This window comes from Mus pahari, chromosome 2, assembly GCF_900095145.1.
Source record: "Mus pahari chromosome 2, PAHARI_EIJ_v1.1, whole genome shotgun sequence".
Lineage (NCBI taxonomy): Eukaryota > Metazoa > Chordata > Mammalia > Rodentia > Muridae > Mus > Mus pahari.
The window spans coordinates 134,874,599-134,894,276 of NC_034591.1; the positions used below are offsets into that span (position 1 = coordinate 134,874,599).

The window sequence follows — 19,678 nt, forward strand, 5'->3', positions numbered from 1 at the left end:
CTACCCAGTCTCAGCTGGGTGTGGCAGCCACAAACTACTTCCCTGGAGGTGCTCCTGGAGATGACCACTGTTCCACACAATTATGAGAGGAAGGCATAAAGATTTAAGCAAGCACTCCCTACTGTCCCTAGAAGGTAGAAGAAAGGCAGGTTTCTTCTCATCTTTGAAACCTCGCCATCTCCCGGGCAGACTCTTGCTTTGTCTGTGTGCACCCATGCTGTGCATGCCAACCCTTGGATTGGGAGGGCCACCTCTCTCCTAATGCCCCTTACCCCTCTGGCTTTCCAGGAGAATGCCCAGGACTGTGGCGGTGCTTCGGCTACTCTGCCTTCATCCCCTCTGCTCCTGCTATCCCTGGGGGCCTGGCTGCTTCTGCCCCAGCTTCTGTGTTGACGCCATCCCATCTGACTTTCACAGAAGGGGGACCTTACAGGACATTCTACAAAGTTACCGGCTGATGAGGGCCCAGCTCGCTGCTGTGGGATGTCTCCTCGGTTTCAGTCCTGGGCTACAAGTCTCTGCTTCTTAGAGATTGCTAGAGGGATCTCCAAGGCTCTTCAAGAAACTGGGTGCCAGCCACCTCGTCTACTCTTATCTCAAGTGAAAGAAGGACAGAAGTTAATTATTCCAGTTTACCAAAGGGTCACCCATTTCGCTGGCTGATCTGCTGATCCGAGTTCTGGGGGCTGGACTTGAGCAGTGAGGCCCATGCAGAGGCTGTGGCAAGAGTGTGCTTGCCACAGAAAGGAAGGTACTTTTATCCATTAGATAATGCAGAGGACAGGCAGAGAGAGAGAGAGACAGAAGACTAGGAAAGGGACCAGAAAAGGAGGGAAGAAATGGAAAGGAAGCTGATCATGGTGGTACATACTTTTAATCCCAGCACAAACGGAAACAATAGGAACGCAATAAACATTAAGTCCTGCGAGCTATCATTAGCTACCACTGAAGAATCCCAACCTTTTTACACTAATAATCTGGAGAGCGGGCAGGGGTGTATGGGAGGATGTGAAGGGGAAGGGAAGGGATAAATGCTGTAATTATCATCTCAGAAAGGAAAGGAAAAGCTTTTAGGATGAGCTCCGCAGCTGCTGTACTGGGCCAAGCACCAGTGTGGCACTGGACAGGTGTGATCCAGAGGAGGTGGCGAGAAAAAGCAGAACCAGGACGCGCTCCTCACAGACTAAAGTAGGGAGCCAGGCGAGGTCTCCAAGACCCATGGTGGGCTTTCTGTGGGTCACAATTTACAAGAAACTAGACTGCTTCTGTGGAAGTCCTGGAGGTTTGAAACCACACATATCCTTGCCACAATGCCCAAGTGAGTGCTACAATTTACCTGCCTCTTTGTGTCATTATACATACATACATACATACATACATACATACATACATACACACATACACACATACATACATACATACATACACACACATACACACACACATCTGTGCATTTGTGTACCTGTTTGTACAGATGTGGAGGCCAAAGGTGATGTTGGCTGTCTTTCTCAATTACTCCTTTGTTTTTTTTTTTGTTTGTTTGTTTTTTTAGGTAAGATCTCTCACAAAATCTGAGCCCTCCAATTCAGCCAGACTAGCTGGCCAGCAAGCCCCAGAAACCCTTCTGTCACTGGCTCCCCAAGGCTGGGACTGCAAGCATGCCCTGCTGTAGCCCTACTGTTGGAATAGTTTAGGAACCTAACTTGGGTCCTCATTCTCTACTGGCTGAACCTCTCAAACCCCACATATCTATCTTATAAATCAGGAAACTAAACTGGCAGCAGTGGTGCACGCCTTGAATCCCAGGACTGGGAGGCAGAGGCAGTAAGATCTCTAAGTATGAGGCTAACCTGGTCTATAAAATGACAGACACCCAGGGCTACACAGAAACCTTATCTTGAAGATAAAAAAATAAATAGAAAAAGAAAAAAGCTAAAGCTTGGGGAAGGGAAACTGGTTCTAAGTCTCAGCTTTGTGAAGCAGTAGGCAATGTACCTAGCACCAGCTAGCACTAACAGAATACTAACTAGCATCCTCCATCGGGGCTTGGAAGGTAGGGAAGGTCAGAGGTGCTGCCCAGTCCAGGTGAAGTACCAAACTGTCATAGCAGTGTCTCCTCTTTCTGTCAGGCATGGCAGGTCTTCCCTGACTGCCGTGCCAGCACCTGCCTTCCTTGTCATCAGTGTTACGACCTCGTCTCGGCAGCATAAGGTCTCAATGGCAAGCAGGCAAGTCTCTTGAGGGGCTCATCTCCTTCACCCAACCAGGTAGAACACTTGGGGATGTTGGTCAACTCTTTTGGCCACTGGAGAAATGCTAAGTGTAGGGCGCCAGGCGGCTCCTGGCCAGGAGCCGCCTGGCACTGCGGAGGGATTGTTTAGAACAAAACCAGAGCAGCTAAAGAAAAGGCATTTCTGATAAACTGATGCTCTGTCCCTAACATGGACACCAGGCGTCTCCCAAGGTGTGTCTGCCTCTCAATTCTGAGACTAGTGCGGCCAAAGGACATGTAGGAGGATGGCCAAGGCATGAAGCGGCAAGCTAAGCCCTCCTCAGTGATTTCTGAACCATCATAACTACACCAAGATGCTGGAAGGCTGCAGTCCGGATTAAGCGAAAGATCTGGCACCTCGACTTTAGCAGAATGAAGTTGGCACCCCCCGAGATTAAATGAATGGAATGCAGCATTCTGGCATCTTTCCCTATCTGTGTCACCTTCAACCACAAGAGCTGGAGCCCTGTCAGAAGCACCAGCAATGTACGACTTAGCTTATGTGCTAGAACAGAAGCACCTCAAATAAAAGGCTTCAACAGCACTTTGTGATGCTACGTCAAGTTTTAGTTCAGGGGAACATCCATAGGAGTGACCACCACATCCTAAGGTCAGAATAGCAAGCAGAGAGGTTAAGCGGGGCTTGGCAGAACCTGAGCCAAGCCCAACAGCAGCTCCAGAAACACTCTATGGTGAACCACGCATCAGGGAGGCTGCGAGGGTGACCTGACAGGTGAGAGCATATGGCACCAGGGAAGGAAGCGAGTCCTTCAAACAACAGGACGAAGCAGATGTGCACCTGCCTCGGATTCAGTCTAGTGTGGCCATAGGGCAGGAGGCTGCAGCCTTAGTCTCCCTCAGTCCTTTCTGAGGGGCCGAGTCATTGAGCACTTAGATTGGGTGTGGGGAAGTATCAGATGGCTTGTGCCCAGTAAGGCCGTTCCTGGGCTGCAGCACCACCACCCAGAGGGTTTCAAGTGGTTTGCAGGGCCAAGTGCATGTGGTCAGGTCCCACACAGCCCTGGGGCCTTGACGGTCGCTTTAACCACGCAGAGAAAGCTCACCTTTTTCTCTTTTAGACAAGGTCTGTGTAGCCCAGGCTAGCCTTAAATTCATGATCCTCCCACATCAACCTCCTGAAGGCAGGAAGTTTCTAAAAATTCCCTAAACTTCCTGACTAAATTAGGATATTAAGGATGTCCCCAACGTGAGGTAAGGTTTTAAAAGAAAAGGGGTGGGGCGACAATAAAAACACAACAAAACTCATTTTCCATTTGGCTCTTTTTATTAGAGAAATCAAGAAGACAGCAAGTAGGGAAATCCCCATAGTGAATGGAACCATCACATAGATGCCTTTCTGGAACCCCAACCTTCTATGATCCCCAAAAGTGTGCTTTGTGATTTCAGCAACTTATAGAGGGGAGAGAGGAAATACTGAAAAAGGCCACTATTTAATGATGAGAGAGTGAAGGTGTACAGGTTCCTAGCCAGCCTAGGGCCAAAGAAAGAGACTGAAACGTGTGCGCAGAGCAAGCAAGCCTCAGACTGCTGAGAGTAAGGCATTCAGGTGCCAACCTGGAGAGTTCCCGGAGGCACCACAAGGTCAAGTGCACGTGGAGGCTGTTGGTAGTGAGCTGCGCAGACATACAGGGCACACACGTGCCCACACACACATACCGAAGGGAAGTTACTGGACTACACACTGGTGGCGGTGGTGGTTCTGTTCCCTAAGAGTTTGTGCTATGTTGAACCAGGGTCTCCCTGCTTTGGGAAGAGGGATGACTAGACCCAAAGACCTCTACTTCCGTAGGTGTCATGAGGAAGCATCCCATACTCATGTCCCGTAGTACATGAGCAGAGCGTGAGTCTGGCTTCTGATATGTGCTGTTGCTACCACACACCTAGGCGAGCTTCCTTCCGGGTGGACATTGTCTTGTCCAACTGCTTCTTGAGGAGTTAACACTGTTCTCAGTTGTCTGGCACAATGCTGTTCACCCAGAGCTTCCTGTTTGGTCTACCTAGGGCAGTGACCTTATCCACAACCAAACACTCTGAAGGTCTTCCCAGGTTTTACAATGGACTCCTTCCTGGGCCCCAGCGGCAGCTGGATGGCGATCTGAAGGTAAAGGAAGGACAATGATGACCAAGAAAACACTACTGAATAAACCGGACCTCCTCATACTGCCGAGCAACCCTTTTGGGATGCCCGAGGCTCATGTTACACGGCAATACCCACCAGCCCCAGGGAGTGAGACCTAAAGTCGAAGATACTCCGGTGCTTGGTTTCTCACTTAGGAGCCAAGACCCAACTCACTGCCACTCTCTAAAACCCATAACAAGATGGCCCTAGGACAGAGAAATTATTTGTAACTTCTAGCAGCAATTCAAAATTGTGGATTTAATTCTATCAGACTACCTAGCAATAACATACCACTTCCTTTTCAACTCTGTAGCACAGGTCTTGCAAATGGCATCAGTGAGTGCTAACAACTCCACAGTAGGTATTACTGACTTTCTCATTCAAGGGGAAAGGAATCTGTTCTGTCATGCCAAGCCTGCCAAGACAGCGCACCAGAGAAAAACGTCACCATCCCTAGTCCAAGGGGATGGTTCTCCACACCTGCCTTATGACTTCAGGTGGGACCCATGCTCATCAGAATCTCACTAGTGGCTGGCTCCACGAGCTATAACACCGGGGGGGGGGGGGGGGGTTTGATTCCCAGGAGGAAGGACAGTTAGGGCAGTGATTCTCAATAGAGCAAAATTTGCAGAATGGCTCAGAGCTCCACAGAGAGGGTCTGGAAAATGGCCATACCTCTATTCAGATAAGAACTACCACCTGGTCAAATGAGACACCAGGAAGAAGCAGACCAGCCCTACGCTGATGCCCCCAGGCCCTCCTCCCCTTCATCAACTCTCTACTACATCTAAGGTAGAACTAGGTGGCTTCACTCTTCAAAGGGGTCATCACTAGCCTACATAACAGTCTCCCAAATGACACTTTCTCTAGAGCCACTATGACAACCTGTGCTGCTTCCACTGAGAAAGCACACACCACTTCCACATCCCTCCCCTCTGAATGCCCAAAGGCTCTCAGTCTTGAAAGTGGCCAGGAAATTCCTGGGCTGGGGCTGTACACTCTGCCCCAGCAGGGTCCAAGTGTAATCGGCCTAGGGAAGGCACCTTGGTGCACCAAGACATCGCATTCGGGGGCTACCACTCCATCCTCCTCCCATCACTTGTGCAAAATTGAAACAGTGTGTGGTACTTGCATGTTTCATTCTGTTTAAAAAAGTCTCCCTCCCTCCCTGCCCCTATGTCTTAAATGTTTATATAAATTCTTATTTAAACAGTAAATTAGAAATCTTATTTACATTAATTTCTTTGTTCTCCCAAAGGAGTGCCTAAAACCGCACTCCCACCCCTTTATTGGATACAAATGTTCACCTAAATTGGTTTTGATTATTGTTTAAGGAGCTCCAATGGCACGATCAGTTGGCGCATGGTACTCATACATGTTACTGCTTTAAGGAGCAAGAAAGGGAGAAGAAAGACCACCAACTAAACTGTTTCCCATCTTCTACAAATAAATACGGTCACGTCAAAAGCCAGTCTGTCAGGCAAGGGTCTTGCAGAGTTGCTCCCAATCGGTAGATCCCAAGAAGAAGCCAGGGGATGAGCCATTTCTCCTTTTCTCCAAATCGATGCATTCTATCCTTTGAGGTATGATTTATTTTTGTTTTTCTCTTCTTAGTCTTGTACCCCATGGAGCCCTTGGGCCAACACAAGGCCCATGAGGCTGTCCAAGTTTTGGGGCTTCTCTGGCACTGGCACCGACAGCCAGTAAGAAGGCCTGCAGGAGCTGCGGGCCTGGCTCAGGGTCAGAATCCCTGGTTCCTGGAGAGTATCACAGTGCATCCTCTTCAGTGCAGCCCCCGCCAATCATGAAACGAAATTCCTGCAGGTTTGAGACTCCGTGGAAGTGAACAAAGGCACCAGCAACCACAAAGATGTGGAAGAGCTGATGAGAGTGAAACTGGAGAGAGAAAAGAAAGCCACTATCACTAAGCCTGCTAACGGTCCCCAGGAAGTAAGGCGCACTGCTTCCCAGCTTGCAGGAACAGTGGGAATACATGGGATACAATTCAAATTCAGGGTGGGTCCCTCAAGTTCTCCTGAGTCAGAAGCTAGCTCTCCCAAGAGAAATACAGGGACTGCCACTAATATAGAGAACTGGGGGGCAAATTCCAGAGACCATGCAGTTAGGCCACCAAATTCTCAAAGATCCCTTGACAACTAGCAGCAGGATGTGGCTTACTGATGGGACACAAGACATTACAACATTCTCTCCTGGTCTCAAAATGAAAAAGTACTGTGGTATTTATCAAGACACTGATTTTAGAGTATAAATAAGAAAAAAACAAAAGTTGTTAAATTAGCTAACCTGAAGCTCAAAAGACTGAGTTCAGGATCATCTCCACTTACAGACAGCTAGCCTAACTTTAAGAACACGGTGGTCAGCTCGCCATACAACTATGAGCAAAAATGAGAAGCAGACCCCTACAAGTCAGAGTTACTTTAAGAGCACTCCAAATATATTACACTGCTAAAGATTTCTCAGATCCCCTTAGGTTAGAAATGTCCATCTTTACAGTTCCTCATTTTCTTTTCTCCCTTCTCTCCCCTCATCTCTCATTGTTAGCCACAGTCTAGTTACCCCCTTTCCTCCATTCCTCTACCAGACACACACCACCAGAGCAGAAGAGAGTGGATTCTGAAAGATGTCCTGAATTCTACATGGGCGCCATGGCATGCCTGTTCTAGCATACATCAAAGACACAAACTAATAATTAAGATAAATTATTAACCCCCCCACCCGGTATTTTTTGTTGTTTGTTTGAAGCCCTGGCTGTCCTAGAACTCACTGTGTAGATCAGGCTGGCCTCAAACTCAGGAATTTGCCTGCCTCTGCTCCCCATTATCCCATGCTCACTGTCCAGAGAATCCACACCAAGGATAGAGCTAAGACTGGGATGCAAGCCTCTTACTTTTAAAACTTCTGATTACATCACTCCCAGAATGCCACTGGCCCACTAACAGCAACATATGCACCTTACTTATTCCTGTTGCACTTACCCAGATGTCACATTTGCCAGGAAAGAAGCGCTCAGGGATACGGGCCGCATAGAGGGCAGCTCCGGTGATATAGAGGCTAGCCATGAGCATTAGCCAGCCTATCTGCCCTATGGTGGCAGCCTTCAGGAACCCTTCTGAGATGACATAATGCAAGGTAGGGATGATTCCACTCAGGCCTAAGCCCACGAACACTCCTAAGTCATCAGGGAACAGAAGAAAGAGAATACACAAGAAAAGTAAGAAGTCAATGTTATGACACAGTTTGATCAACTTTCGATTTCAAAGTAAGGTTATTCTTGTTTTTAAAAAAAGTCCTTCAAACTTTGAGACACCATTCATCACACTAGACAATGTAGCTCTTTTCTATTTACAAACACAAGAAGCCTCCTGGCAAGCTAGGCTGTGTGGGATTTTGTTTTGTTTTTTGTGTTTTGTGTGTGTGTGTGTGTGTGTGTGTGTGTGTGTGTGTGGTTTTTTGTTTGTTTAAAACACACACACACACACACACACTGCCAAGAGCTTTAGAAAATAAGAAGCATGGGGGACTTGTTTAAACTCCCTTCAATGCCACCTTTTACAGGCAGAATACAACAAGAGGCTGACATGGGGTAAGCTCTCTTCACAGACTCCAGGACCTCCAGAATTGCCAGTGAGCTGACAAGCATGCCACAGCATATATGCATGGATGCATACGTACTCACACTCAGAAACACGTGCCACCTAAATGAGAGGAAAAAATGGCTCGCTAACTACATCAAAGTCGGGACCAAGCAGACCTACCCCCTTCTGTCCCCCAAGCACGGCTATCCTTGAAGATGAACAAAGGCTAATAGTGCTTTTCACTCTCAAGTCAAGGGCTTGAGACTTAACCTAGTGTTTATAAATAGTAGAATGCTCAGCTCCACTCAGCAAACATGTTCTTAGCCCATGTACTCCAACAGGGTTAACCCGACTGGCCTAGTGAAGAACTGAAAAGCCCGTGTCGACTATTGCCTATCTGCTCCTGTGGACATCTAAACAGGGGAGCAGAAGGCTGGGACGTCAGCAACAAGAGGGCAGTGCTGCTTCTAACATTCTAAGTGCCTGCAGATGAACCAGGGCTTGCATTTAACAGCAAGAAGAAGCAGTTGTTGTAATACCACCTGGGAGGCACTGGGTGTTATTTTAGGGACAGAAAGCAGAAGACACAACTTCAGATACAGTTCATTAGGATTTTGTCAGAATCACTCAGTAGAGGCTACTGCTTTCAAAATTATAGGCGGTGTTTTTCAAACTTCTGGTTGTGCAAATGCCACAACTGAACAAGAAGGCTGCCAATGTCACAGGGCACCCAGTAGGCACTACCTAAATATCAAAGGTTTTTGGAGTATAATCAGCACGAACTCTGGCCTTATTTATCAAAGCAATTTAAATTAAAATATAAAATACTAAATATAACACAAGAAGAATCAGTTACGAGTACACTAATCTGAAAGAATACAGAAGTCATTATATTTGTGGTATTTCCTCAAATAAACAATACTGCTCAAAATATAGGTGTGCACCCATCTTATCGATGCCCTTCAACCCTGAGCTTCCTTCTAACTAAGCACCAGGTCAGAGCCTAAGGTCAAGCAGGACAGTTACTGTCTCTGCACTGAAAAGCACAGCATGGAAAGCCCAGCATCTGATCTAACAGTGCACCTTAAAGGACCGGTGACAACTGCACGTTCACATGCACTCACCTGCTCTGACCCCCCGATACTGAGGGGTGGCAAACATGTCCCACTGGGAGACGATAATGGCTGCAATGCCCAGCACACAGATGACAATCAGGTAGATGAAGCAAGGTTGTGGGTTACAGTAGAAAGAATAATAAAGCCAAGGAACAAAACTTCCCATGATCAGAAGAGCAATACCAGAGTAATCCAATCTAGGATTAAAATTTAAAAGAACTTCATTTAATGCTAAAAATTATTATCCATTATAGGCTCCAATTAATCCCCCATGACTTATGACATCAGCAACAACTAAGAAACAAACTGGGCTGTTGGCATCATTTAAAGGATGGCGTTCGTGTGTGGTAGCGTCAAGAATCCTGCCAGCTCTGCTGGAGGCTGTTCCTGCCCCACTGCCCCTAAAGCACGGCTGGTACCAAGGGCATCGTGAATACTTACTTAGAGAAAAGTCGGGAGACCCCTTCTGAGTGGCAGTACACCGTGTGGAAGAGCCATGAAAAGGAAAGGCAGAGAATGGCTCCTAAGAAGAACAACCCAAAGACCACTTTCTCTTGCAGAGGGGCCACAAAAGATATATTTGGGCGAAACATATAAAAGATCCCCAGGCACAGGAAGAATACACAACCTAGGAAAAGAATGCAAGAAATGGATAAAATACTCTCTGACAGGATAATGTTGTACACTGCATTTTCAAAATTTCCCAGAAAGCAATAATACTAAAACCATAAATTCTGTGAGGAAAAAAAATCCAAATAAATCCAAGATTTTAGTTTACTTCAAATGCTGTTGGTGCCATGCAAACTTTAACATCATAAACTTTGAGCATAAAGAATATAGTAACTAGCTGAGGATGTAGTGAGTGCTTCCCAGCATGCACAAAGGTTTGGTGGCACACACCTTAATCCCAGCACTTGGGAGGAAGTAGGAGAATTATAAATTCAAGGCCATCCTCAGCAACAGAGGAACCTGAGGTAGCCTGGGATATATAAGACTCTGAGAAAGAAAAAAAGAGGAGGAGGAGGAGAAAGAAGATAATTTCTCATTCATCTAAGGACCACAATCCAACAAGAAGCCAGCGAGGACAATTGCCTCTTAGATTTAAGCTGAACTGTTACTTATGCAGTTCTGACACAACAGCTTCGAGGTGCTTTCAGAGCTCTACTTTACATCTGTTTATGGATGCTCGAGAATCCTGTGCTGTTTCTCTGACCCTCACTAGCTGTCCCAGTACATCACTGTCAGAAACTCCATACCTAGCCATTTGCTTTGAGAACGTGGTCCTGGCTAGCCTGGAGTTCACACTGCATAGACCAGGCTGGGCCTCTGTCTCCTAAGTGCTGGGATTAGAAGCGTGTGGCCACCACTATAGGTTCATACCAAGCTTTTGTTGTTCGGTTGTTTGGGGTTTGTGGGGTTTGTTTTGTGCTAGAGACTGAACTTAAGACCTCATAACATGCTAGGCGCGCACTCACCACTGAGCAACCCTCCTTCTGGGATTTTTAACAAAGATTTCTCTACTGTTATGTGTATGGGCATCTTGCCTACATGGATCTCCTTCCTATAGTCACAGATGGTGTGTCAGCTGCCATATGAGTGCTAGGAATCGAACTTGGGTCCTCTTTAAGAGCAGTGTTTTTAAAACAATAAGAGAGTGTGCACACCATTTTACCAGGCCAATTTTTGTACTTTTTGAGTCACTTTCACAAAATTGCCCAGACATACTCTAACACAAGCAGGCCTTAAACTTATGATCCTCCTGCCTCAGTCTCCCTTATAGCTGTGCAACTAGGCCTATCTTATACTCAGTAGTTAAACTCATCTCCACAATAAGATACCATGTTCTTGTTTAGCAAAGGGCTAAAGGAGACAGAAGCTAATAAGTGATTCGTTAACACTTTAATTCATTCTAATCAGGTAATTTGAATTAAAAAATTATCTGATTTAGATGCTATCAACAAACTTGATATTCTACTCTCACCATACTAGCAGGAACTTGGAGACACAGCAGAAACTAAACCTGAGATAAGAAACACAAATCAAGCCAGGCAGTGATGGAGCACACCCTTTTCCCAGCACTTGGGAGGCAGAGACAGGTGGATTTCTGAGTTCAAGGCCAGCCTGGTCTACAGAGTGAGTTCCAGGATGGCCAGGGTTACAGGTTACATATACAGAGAAATGTTGTCTCAAAAATAAGCAAACAAAGAAATTCAAATCAAATGTAGTATAGCAAGAAACTAGCGCCGGGCATGGTGGCGCACGCCTTTAATCCCAGCACTCGGGAGGCAGAGGCAGGCGGATTTCTGAGTTCGAGGCCAGCCTGGTCTACAAAGTGAGTTCCAGGACAGCCGGGGCTATACAGAGAAACCCTGTCTCAAAAAACCAAAAAAAAAAAAAAAAAAAAAAAAAAAAAAAAAAAAAAAAAAAAAAAAAGAAAAGAAACTAGCATTCACACGTCTGTACAACCTTCAGGGCTAACTGCAAACCATCTTCATCACACCGATTGGAGGCCTGGACGCTGACACCCCGCACCCCCCCAGCACTAGACAGACACTAACTTACTTTCTGTCCCTGTGAATTTGCCTTTTCTGGATGTTTCATATACATGCAATCATTTAATTCTGTAGCCTGTTGTGCCTCTCCGTTTAATTAACTTAAGGACACATTCTGCATGTAATAATCATCAGTGACTCGCCCTTTTTAATAGCCAAAATCTTTTTTAAAAAGAAATCTTACTTTTACTTATTTATTTTTGTGCATGTAAGCAAGCCAGAGGACAACTTGTAGTTGATTCTCTCCTTCCACCACTGCAGCCTGGGGATTGAACTCAAGACAAAATCTAGAGGCAACAACAGCCTTTCCTTACTGACCATCTAGCTCACTGACCCCAAACAATGTCTGACTGCATGGCTAAATCATGTGTGGTCCAGCTATTCAGCAGCAACATTATTAATAGAGACAGCCAGCTGCCATTCCTGTTACCATTGTTTCTCCATATCCCTAGTGGCAAGATTTACTTCCCTTTTTGTGTTTGCTTTTTTGTTTTGTTTTGTTTTGTTTTTTGAGACAGGGTTTCTCTGTGTAGCCCTGGCTGTCCTGGAACTCACTCTGTAGACCAGGCTGCCCTTGAACTCAGAAATCTGCCTGCCTCTGCCTCCCAAGTGCTGGGATCATGTGCCACCACTGCCCGGCCCCATTTTCTTGATCATATTGGAGCGAGTAAAATGGTCTCTCACTGTACTTCTCTGTATCTGTCTTGTAGTTCCCTAAATGACTGATAAGAATATACCTTTTCCAAGTACATGTTTGTCACCTATATACCTTCTCTAGAAATGTCTACAAAGAAGCTTTACTGCCTCTCACAAAAGGGTGGGCTAGTTATACTGTTTACTTACAAGAGTCCTGTGGTAGACTAGATAGAATATGATTTGCAAATATTCTCTCACTCTGGGGGTTATCCTTTTAACTTTCTTGACAATATTCTTTTTTTTTTTTTTTAAAGATTTATTTATTTATTTATTTCATGTATGTGAGTACACTGTAGCTGTCTTCAGACACACCAGAAGAGGGCGTCAGATCCCATTACAGATGGTTGTGAGCCACCATGTGGTTGCTGGGAATTGAACTCAGGACCTCTGGAAGAGCAGTCAGTGCTCTTAAGTGCTGAGCCATCTCTCTAGCCCCGACAATATTCTTTAACAAACATATTTTTTAAACTTTGACAAAATCCGATTTCTTCTTTCTTTGGCTACATGTACTTTAGGTATCAATTCTAAGAAACCTTTACCTAACCCAGGTCACAAGGACTTACATCTGTGTTTTCCTTGGGGCTGATACTGAACTTTATCTGTTCACTACATATCACAGGCTGACCTGATACAATCCTGTCTCTCCTCCCATGTGTCGGGATTAGACATGAACAGCCATGTCTCACCCTACTTCATTCTTTATAATGGCTACCTAAGCTGTACTGTTCTTTTTACTGAAAGATTAACCTTTGTTCCCACTGTATTCTTTATTTAATTTTACAAAAATCATAATGGAAAAATATCAGTTTTATATTCTATTCATATCAAATAAAATTTAATTATAAATAGTCTAAGTAATGACTGAAAAAAATCCGTTTAAACTTTCTAACACATTTCCTCTCTCTGCTTGTTATGATACTGTGTATTTTATATAGCAATTCTTGCCTTGCCTTTGAGGCCACTGTGTAAAGCTCTAGGGAGAAGGCAGGCAAGAGTCACATAGCTGCCTGAAAGAGGCAGAAGAAGGACCATAAAGTCCAGACTAGCCTGGGAGACAGAGTAAGACCCTAGCTCAAAACAAAATTCTAGGAGAGAAAAGATGAGTTGGTTTTAATAAAGTCACAGCACAAGTTAGGATTGTCAAAGGGTAAACCAATAAATTATTACTGAAAATCTGAGGGAGATGAAGTCTATCATATTTTTCGAGTGCTATACTTACTCTCAAAATACATGAAAATCAGAGGAACTAAGTCAATCACTAATTTCATCATACCACTGACCACCGGCATTACATACCTAGGAGATGTGTCCAAATGTTGCCCGTCTCTGTGTGTATTCTAAAAATGCTCTTAAAACAGGCCCGAAAGGAAGGCATAGGAGGCCGGTGTCCATGGAGAAGGAAGTCATTATCCTTAAGCCAATCCGGTAGCACATCATGAGGGATCACTCGCCATCGGCCTTCCCATACCTAGAATTCATTGAAGAATGTTGTCAAACATACTTGTGACTTTAGCTGTCATTTAGCAACACTTCCCAAACAACTTTTACCATATCATTTTATACTATTAAAAATAAAACAGACTGACAAAAAATGTATTTCTAAATGGTAGGCTTTGTTAAGAACAGTAAAGCATGAACAAATATACCAAATTATGCCCTAAAAGGACCTTTGTTTTAGTCCAGCTAAAGGAATGAGGAATTCAAAGTCCCAGATACACAGACCTTCATCAGGGACAACAGATGTTACCGAGGGGGTGGGGGGAGAGAATCAGTCCTTAAATATGACTATTTTTTACTTAATGTTCTTGTTGCTACAAAAGAATCAATTTCACGTCTTATCCTAAAATGTCTCCCCTCTTCTTTCTGCTACAAGTGTTAAATGAAAAAGGCACAAGTTAGGAAATTTGGGGTCTCTGTTATTGACTAGTATGAGTTTAATCAATCACAAAAATCTCCAAGGCTAATCCCAGCACTTGGGAGGCAGAGGCAGGTGGATTTCTAAGTTCCAGCCCAACCTGGTCTACAGAGTGAGTTCCAGGACAGCCAGGGCTACACAGAGAAACCCTGTCTGGAAAATTTAAAAAAATAATAATAAAAATATAAAAAATTAAAATTAAAAAAAAAAAAGACAAAAACCTCCAAGGCTTAGTTTCCTTGCCTATAAAATAAGGATAACAGCATTTCCCTAATGAATCTCAAGGATCAAACAAATAACACACAGACCTCACAGTTTAAACTGATGGCATGCTCTGGGTTGATTCCCCCTGGGTTGGATGCACCTTTCTGTTTTTAACCTCCTGGCAAAAGGACAGCCTCTGCACAATCAGAGCTGCATCCTCCCCGGGGACCTCCTGGGAAGGGGAAGGGCCTTTACACTGCGTACACTACCTCCTGACAAAGTCTGTTCACTGCACTTTAATTATTTTAACCCTACTATCTCAGCCCAAACCTCACACCATGGTGATGTACTTCACCCAGAATCCAGCAGCAAAGGAGAAGAGTTCCCACTACTGTGCCCAGTGCTTCCATCTGATACACTTTAAAGCCAGATCCAGCTACAAATCGTCGGGACTCGACCTCTCCCCACTGTGCCTGGAGGTCTTAGAACAATGCAAACAGCTAAGCCTCATAAACTGGACTCTCTTCCCCACCATTCAGAAAGACTGTCACTTGCCCACTACTGCGCCCCTTCAACAACCTGTCTCCTATTCTCTGCCCTTTAGTAAAAGCTTTCCTTTATGTGAAACTTCTATTCTCCCGAGGCAAGTGCCAACTTGAGAACAGATGCAGTCCTACCTATTAAAACAGTCTCATGTCTTATCCCTCCTTCCCCTCCTTTTGTCTCTCTCACCTTCCAGTCCAAAACTCAAGGCCTACGCTCACTCAGCTAACCTGGCCAATCCATGTATACTCCTAAAGTGAAGTAAAATAAGCCAAGATGACTCTCATCTTGACTGCTTCCTGCTACTACTTCAGTTGTCCCATGTAGCACAGAGGTCTGCTTCCAAGACCTCCTGTAGACAAAAAATTCTGCAGATGCCTAAGTCCTTGAATAAAATGGTACAATGCAAAAAAAAAAAAAAAAAAGTATATTTGTGCATACTATTTTTCTAAATATTTGCATTCTTTTAAAATTTATTTTCCTCAGACAGGGTCTCACTATACTGCTTAAGATGGCTGTAAATTCATGGACTAAAGTGATCCTCCTGTCTCAAGTCCATCAAGAAGCTAAAAGGATGCAATACGCTGAGTAAGGGGAAAGGAGAATACAATACTGTTTAAACACCAGCCACTTCCCTCTCAAGATATCAAAAAGAACTTATATATGTACACATGTACACAGACAGACACACGCACAGACACACAGACACACAGACACACGTGAACACAGGAGTGAGAGAGGGAGAAAGACTTACACTGACTTGAGATCACACCTACTTGTGAAGATTAGTTTTGTGGCCTTGATAGAATCTAGAATCACCAACAAGAGACTCTCATTGAGAGATTATCTAGATCAGCTTGACCTGTAGGCATGTTTGTGGGAGACTATCTTGATTTCATTAACTAAGCTGATTTCATAACTTGATAATATTAACTGAGAAGGCCTGTCCCTTGGTTTGGGTCCTGATCTATATGTATAAAAACAGAAAATGCAAGCTGAGCCAAGGTGTTCATGATCATAGGTGTGACTGTTTCAAGTGCCAGATGCCATGGCTCCCCAGTTAATGATGAATTCTAATGTGGAATTGTAAACTCACTTCTCTCCTAAGTTGTTTTTTTCTCAGCTCATTTCATCACAGCAACAGAAATGAAGAACAGAAACTGGTACCAGAAGTGGGATAGCTGCTGGACCTGACTGAATCTTACTCCACCTGAATTAGTTTTTGTATGTTTTTACTGGAATGTAGAAGCATTTAGAATCACAAGCTAAAAAACCATCAAATGCTGGACACAAAACTTACTAAGTTGACCTTGTGGGAACTTGGAAGAATGCTGAGAGAAATACAAACAGTGGAGGCTCAGTTCATGGGCTCTCAGAGGGTATCAAGAATTCTACCAAGAACTTGCATAGGGGCCATTAATGGGATATTTGACCAAGAATCTGGCTTTATTCTGCCCAGGTCCTGAGAAACTAAGTGAAGCTGTTTTCCCTATAAATAATAAACTATAACTTAAAACTACAGGCTAAAATAAAATCTTTCTCCCTTAGGTTGTTTTTTATCAGGATATTTCAATAACAGCAAAACAAAACCAATCAGGATACTGCCTAAAGCACTTGCTTATCTAACTAAAAATCCTACCAGTCTTTCTTTTCATTACCAACAAGTAACTTCAATTCTACCTATCATTAAAAAACAAAACAAATAAACAAAAACCTACAATGGACTCTAGAGGCTCAATTAATCACAAAACCATTTAAGAGACAAAAATATACTAGCTGCATAGAAAATACTAAATGGGGGGGGGAGGTTAAAAAAAAAGAAAAGAAAGAAAATACTAAATGTACATGAAATTTTTGAAATTTCTACCTCAGCAGCTTGGTTATCCATAGACACTCTAGAAATAACAACTACAGAACAGATTTCAGTATGGCTTTTTAATAACTCTAGCACAACCAGTCCAAATTGCTCATCCTGTCTCATTTAATCTTCATTTACTCTTCTAACCTTTATTAGGAGAGATTTATATCCTAACGGGACATTCGAGGTATATTAACAACTTTATCAGTGTATTTTACAAATGTGTCTTGAACAAAGCCGAACTCAGGAGACTTCCTTGTCCTCATCTTGCATGGATTTTCCCCTAAGCAGAACAAGAGGCAAAGGACTGCCACTTTCTTTCAGTGTCTGTCTGCAAAAGGCTAAATAGATAGCAAAAGAAATCCTAAGAAACTGTAAGCTTACCTTACAAACAAACTCTTCCATTCGTTCCATAGCATGATGGGCCTGTAGGAGTGGGGACATGCCCATAAACCCTTCATCTTCCTGGGAATTGTCATTATGACACTCGGGCTCCTCCGGGCTCTGCAAAGACATCACAGCAACAGTCAATGGCAGGACCAATCAACATGCTTTCCTTGCAATTACAAAGGCTTTAAAGTCAACCATCAACAATATAGTAGGCAGTAGGTTCATTGTAAATGTATTTATGTTAAAAATGAAGTTGGCCATGATGATGTACACCTTTAATCCCAGTGGAGATAAGCAGAGCTCTGTGAGTTTCAAGCCAGTCAGGGCAACACAGTCCAGACCCTTTCTCAAAAACAAAACAAAACAAAACAAAACCAAAACCAAAATAACACAAAACAAATGCAAAACCACTATTCTCAATTCTGACTGGTAAACAGCTGCCTACCACAGCCTCACAGCTATGCTCACTTCACAATCTGGTCCTCAAACAGCTTTATTAGTTTCCTTTAGCTTTACTTCCATAGGACAGTGAGAGATGAATGACCTGAATTTGATTCCTGTACCACATAATGATAGATGAAGAATCAAAATCCCGAAAGGTGGGCTGGTGAGATGGCTCAGTGGGTAAGAGCACCCGACTACTCTTCCACCCGACTACTCTTCCAGGTCCAGAGTTCAAATCCCAGCAACCACATGGTGGCTCATAACCGTCCGTAACAAGATCTGACTCCCTCTTCTGGAGTGTCTGAAGACAGCTACAGTGTACTTACATATAATAAATAAACTCTTTTAAAAAAAAATCCCGAAAGGTTATCTGCTGACCTCCACATGTGTAGCCTGGCATGTGTGCCCCACCCCCTGCTGCAGCACGCACACAAATAATTGTAAGCACCTCTGACAAAGTTCAACATCTTTTCATGATAAAGGCCAAGAAGAAACTAGAAACTGAGGCAGGCCAACTGGGCTATATAATTAGACCCTAACTTGAAAAAAAAAGAAAGAGGAAGAAGAGAAAAAAGAAGAAAGGGAGGGAGAGAGGGGGAGGGAGGATGGAGGCAGGGAGAGAGGCAGGGAGAGAGGGAGGGAGAGAGGGAGGGAGAGGAGGAAGAGGAAGAGGAAAAGGAGAAGGAAGAGGAAGAAGAAAGAAGAGGAAGAAGAATTATCACTGTTGTTGTTGTTGTTCTACTTCCAGATCTCAATTTCGGGGCTCAGGAGACAGCTTAGTCAACACCAACCTGGGCTGCGTGAGCCCTTCTCAAAACAAACAGCAGCAGTAACTCTCAGCACAAGTTGTGTCATGTACAGCACCCACCACTACCTACTGGCAGCTCACTCAACTTCCAAGATTTGAATTTCCTGACACTTTTAAGAAATGGCATACTTCTAAAGTTCTTTCTCCTTCACACAAGGAACACGAGTTTATATTCCTCTAAAGTTTGTTATTTCAGGAAGAGCCTCTTCTAACCTTCTTTGGGTTTTGATTTTTAAGAAGTAAGCACTTGCCAAGAGTGCTTTAATCACCTTTAACCACAGCACTGGAGAAGGCAGAGGCAGATGGAGTTCAAGGCCAAAAAGGTCTGCATGGTGAATTCCAGGCTAGCTAGGGCTACACAGTGAGACCCTATCTTATAAATAAAACATAATTACGATTTAAAAAAGATTCACCATTCATTTTTATCTCTAGTGCCAGGCTGCGGGCATCTGACTCTGAGAGGACCACCAGGCCAAGGTGCAGAGCCGCTAGCTCATTCCTCAACAGTCACCTGTGGGTGGCTGCAGCTCCTTTTCCTGAAGCACCGCGGGATGAGAAGCTAGTGAAGGCTACCTGCAGTCACTCTAAGCCCAGGTCTGTCACCTCTTAGATCTTCACGTCACAGGAGCCTTCAGATGTCAGCTGCTCAGTGGGGTCAACTTTCCCTGTGTTTAAGCTCAGTTGTAGCTGAAAGCAAAACTGACTTCACTGTCTAAGCAGGTGCATGGAAGAGAAGAATACGGTCAACCAATGGAGGCATCTTGCCAAGGTGTGGTCACGCCCTTCTCAGGCCACGGTTACATCACTTTCTCCAGTCTGAGATGAAGGATCCTGGGGGCTAGCTCCTACTAAGGTGCCCATAACCCAAGGGTGATCCTTTAGGAAAAGTATCCAGGTGAGGAGTGGACAGGGCAGGCTGGACAAGACCTTAACTCATCCATAAGCAAAGAAACAGAGGATGTCAAGTTCCAATAACAAAGGCTCTCTCCATGCAGTGACCACCCACCTTCACTGTCCAAAATGGAAAGGGCTGGTGTAGGGACCTGGTGCCAGCAGAGGCAACAATGGAGAGGGCTGGAGGAAGAGGATGGCCCTGGGAGCCACTTGGGGATGGGGTGATGTGACAGCCAGGAGCATGCTACCTG

The 19,678-nt window shown here is 44.4% G+C and overlaps 2 protein-coding genes across 4 annotated transcripts in view; one reads left to right on the forward strand and one right to left on the reverse strand.

Moving 5' to 3' along the window:
- Positions 1–838, forward strand: part of Cacna2d4 (calcium voltage-gated channel auxiliary subunit alpha2delta 4) — a 115,038-nt gene extending 114,200 nt beyond the window's left edge. Inside the window, exon 38 of one of the 2 annotated variants that reach the window (XM_021190563.1) lies at positions 289–838. In XM_021190563.1, the coding sequence (XP_021046222.1) occupies positions 289–393 (105 nt within the window). In that variant the 3' untranslated portion in view covers positions 394–838. The remainder of the gene's footprint in view (positions 1–288) is intronic. The other variant, XM_021190565.2, reaches the window with a different exon arrangement.
- A 2,697-nt stretch (positions 839–3,535) lies between these two features.
- Positions 3,536–19,678, reverse strand: part of Adipor2 (adiponectin receptor 2) — a 67,400-nt gene continuing 51,257 nt past the window's right edge. For both annotated transcript variants that reach the window (XM_021190927.2, XM_021190928.2), the window contains exons 3-8: positions 17,276–17,395; positions 13,668–13,839; positions 9,565–9,751; positions 9,133–9,320; positions 7,409–7,602; positions 3,536–6,308 (exon numbers count right to left, since the gene is read on the reverse strand). In XM_021190927.2, coding sequence (XP_021046586.1) covers positions 6,180–6,308; positions 7,409–7,602; positions 9,133–9,320; positions 9,565–9,751; positions 13,668–13,839; positions 17,276–17,395 — 990 coding nt within the window. In that variant the 3' untranslated portion in view covers positions 3,536–6,179. The remainder of the gene's footprint in view (positions 6,309–7,408; positions 7,603–9,132; positions 9,321–9,564; positions 9,752–13,667; positions 13,840–17,275; positions 17,396–19,678) is intronic.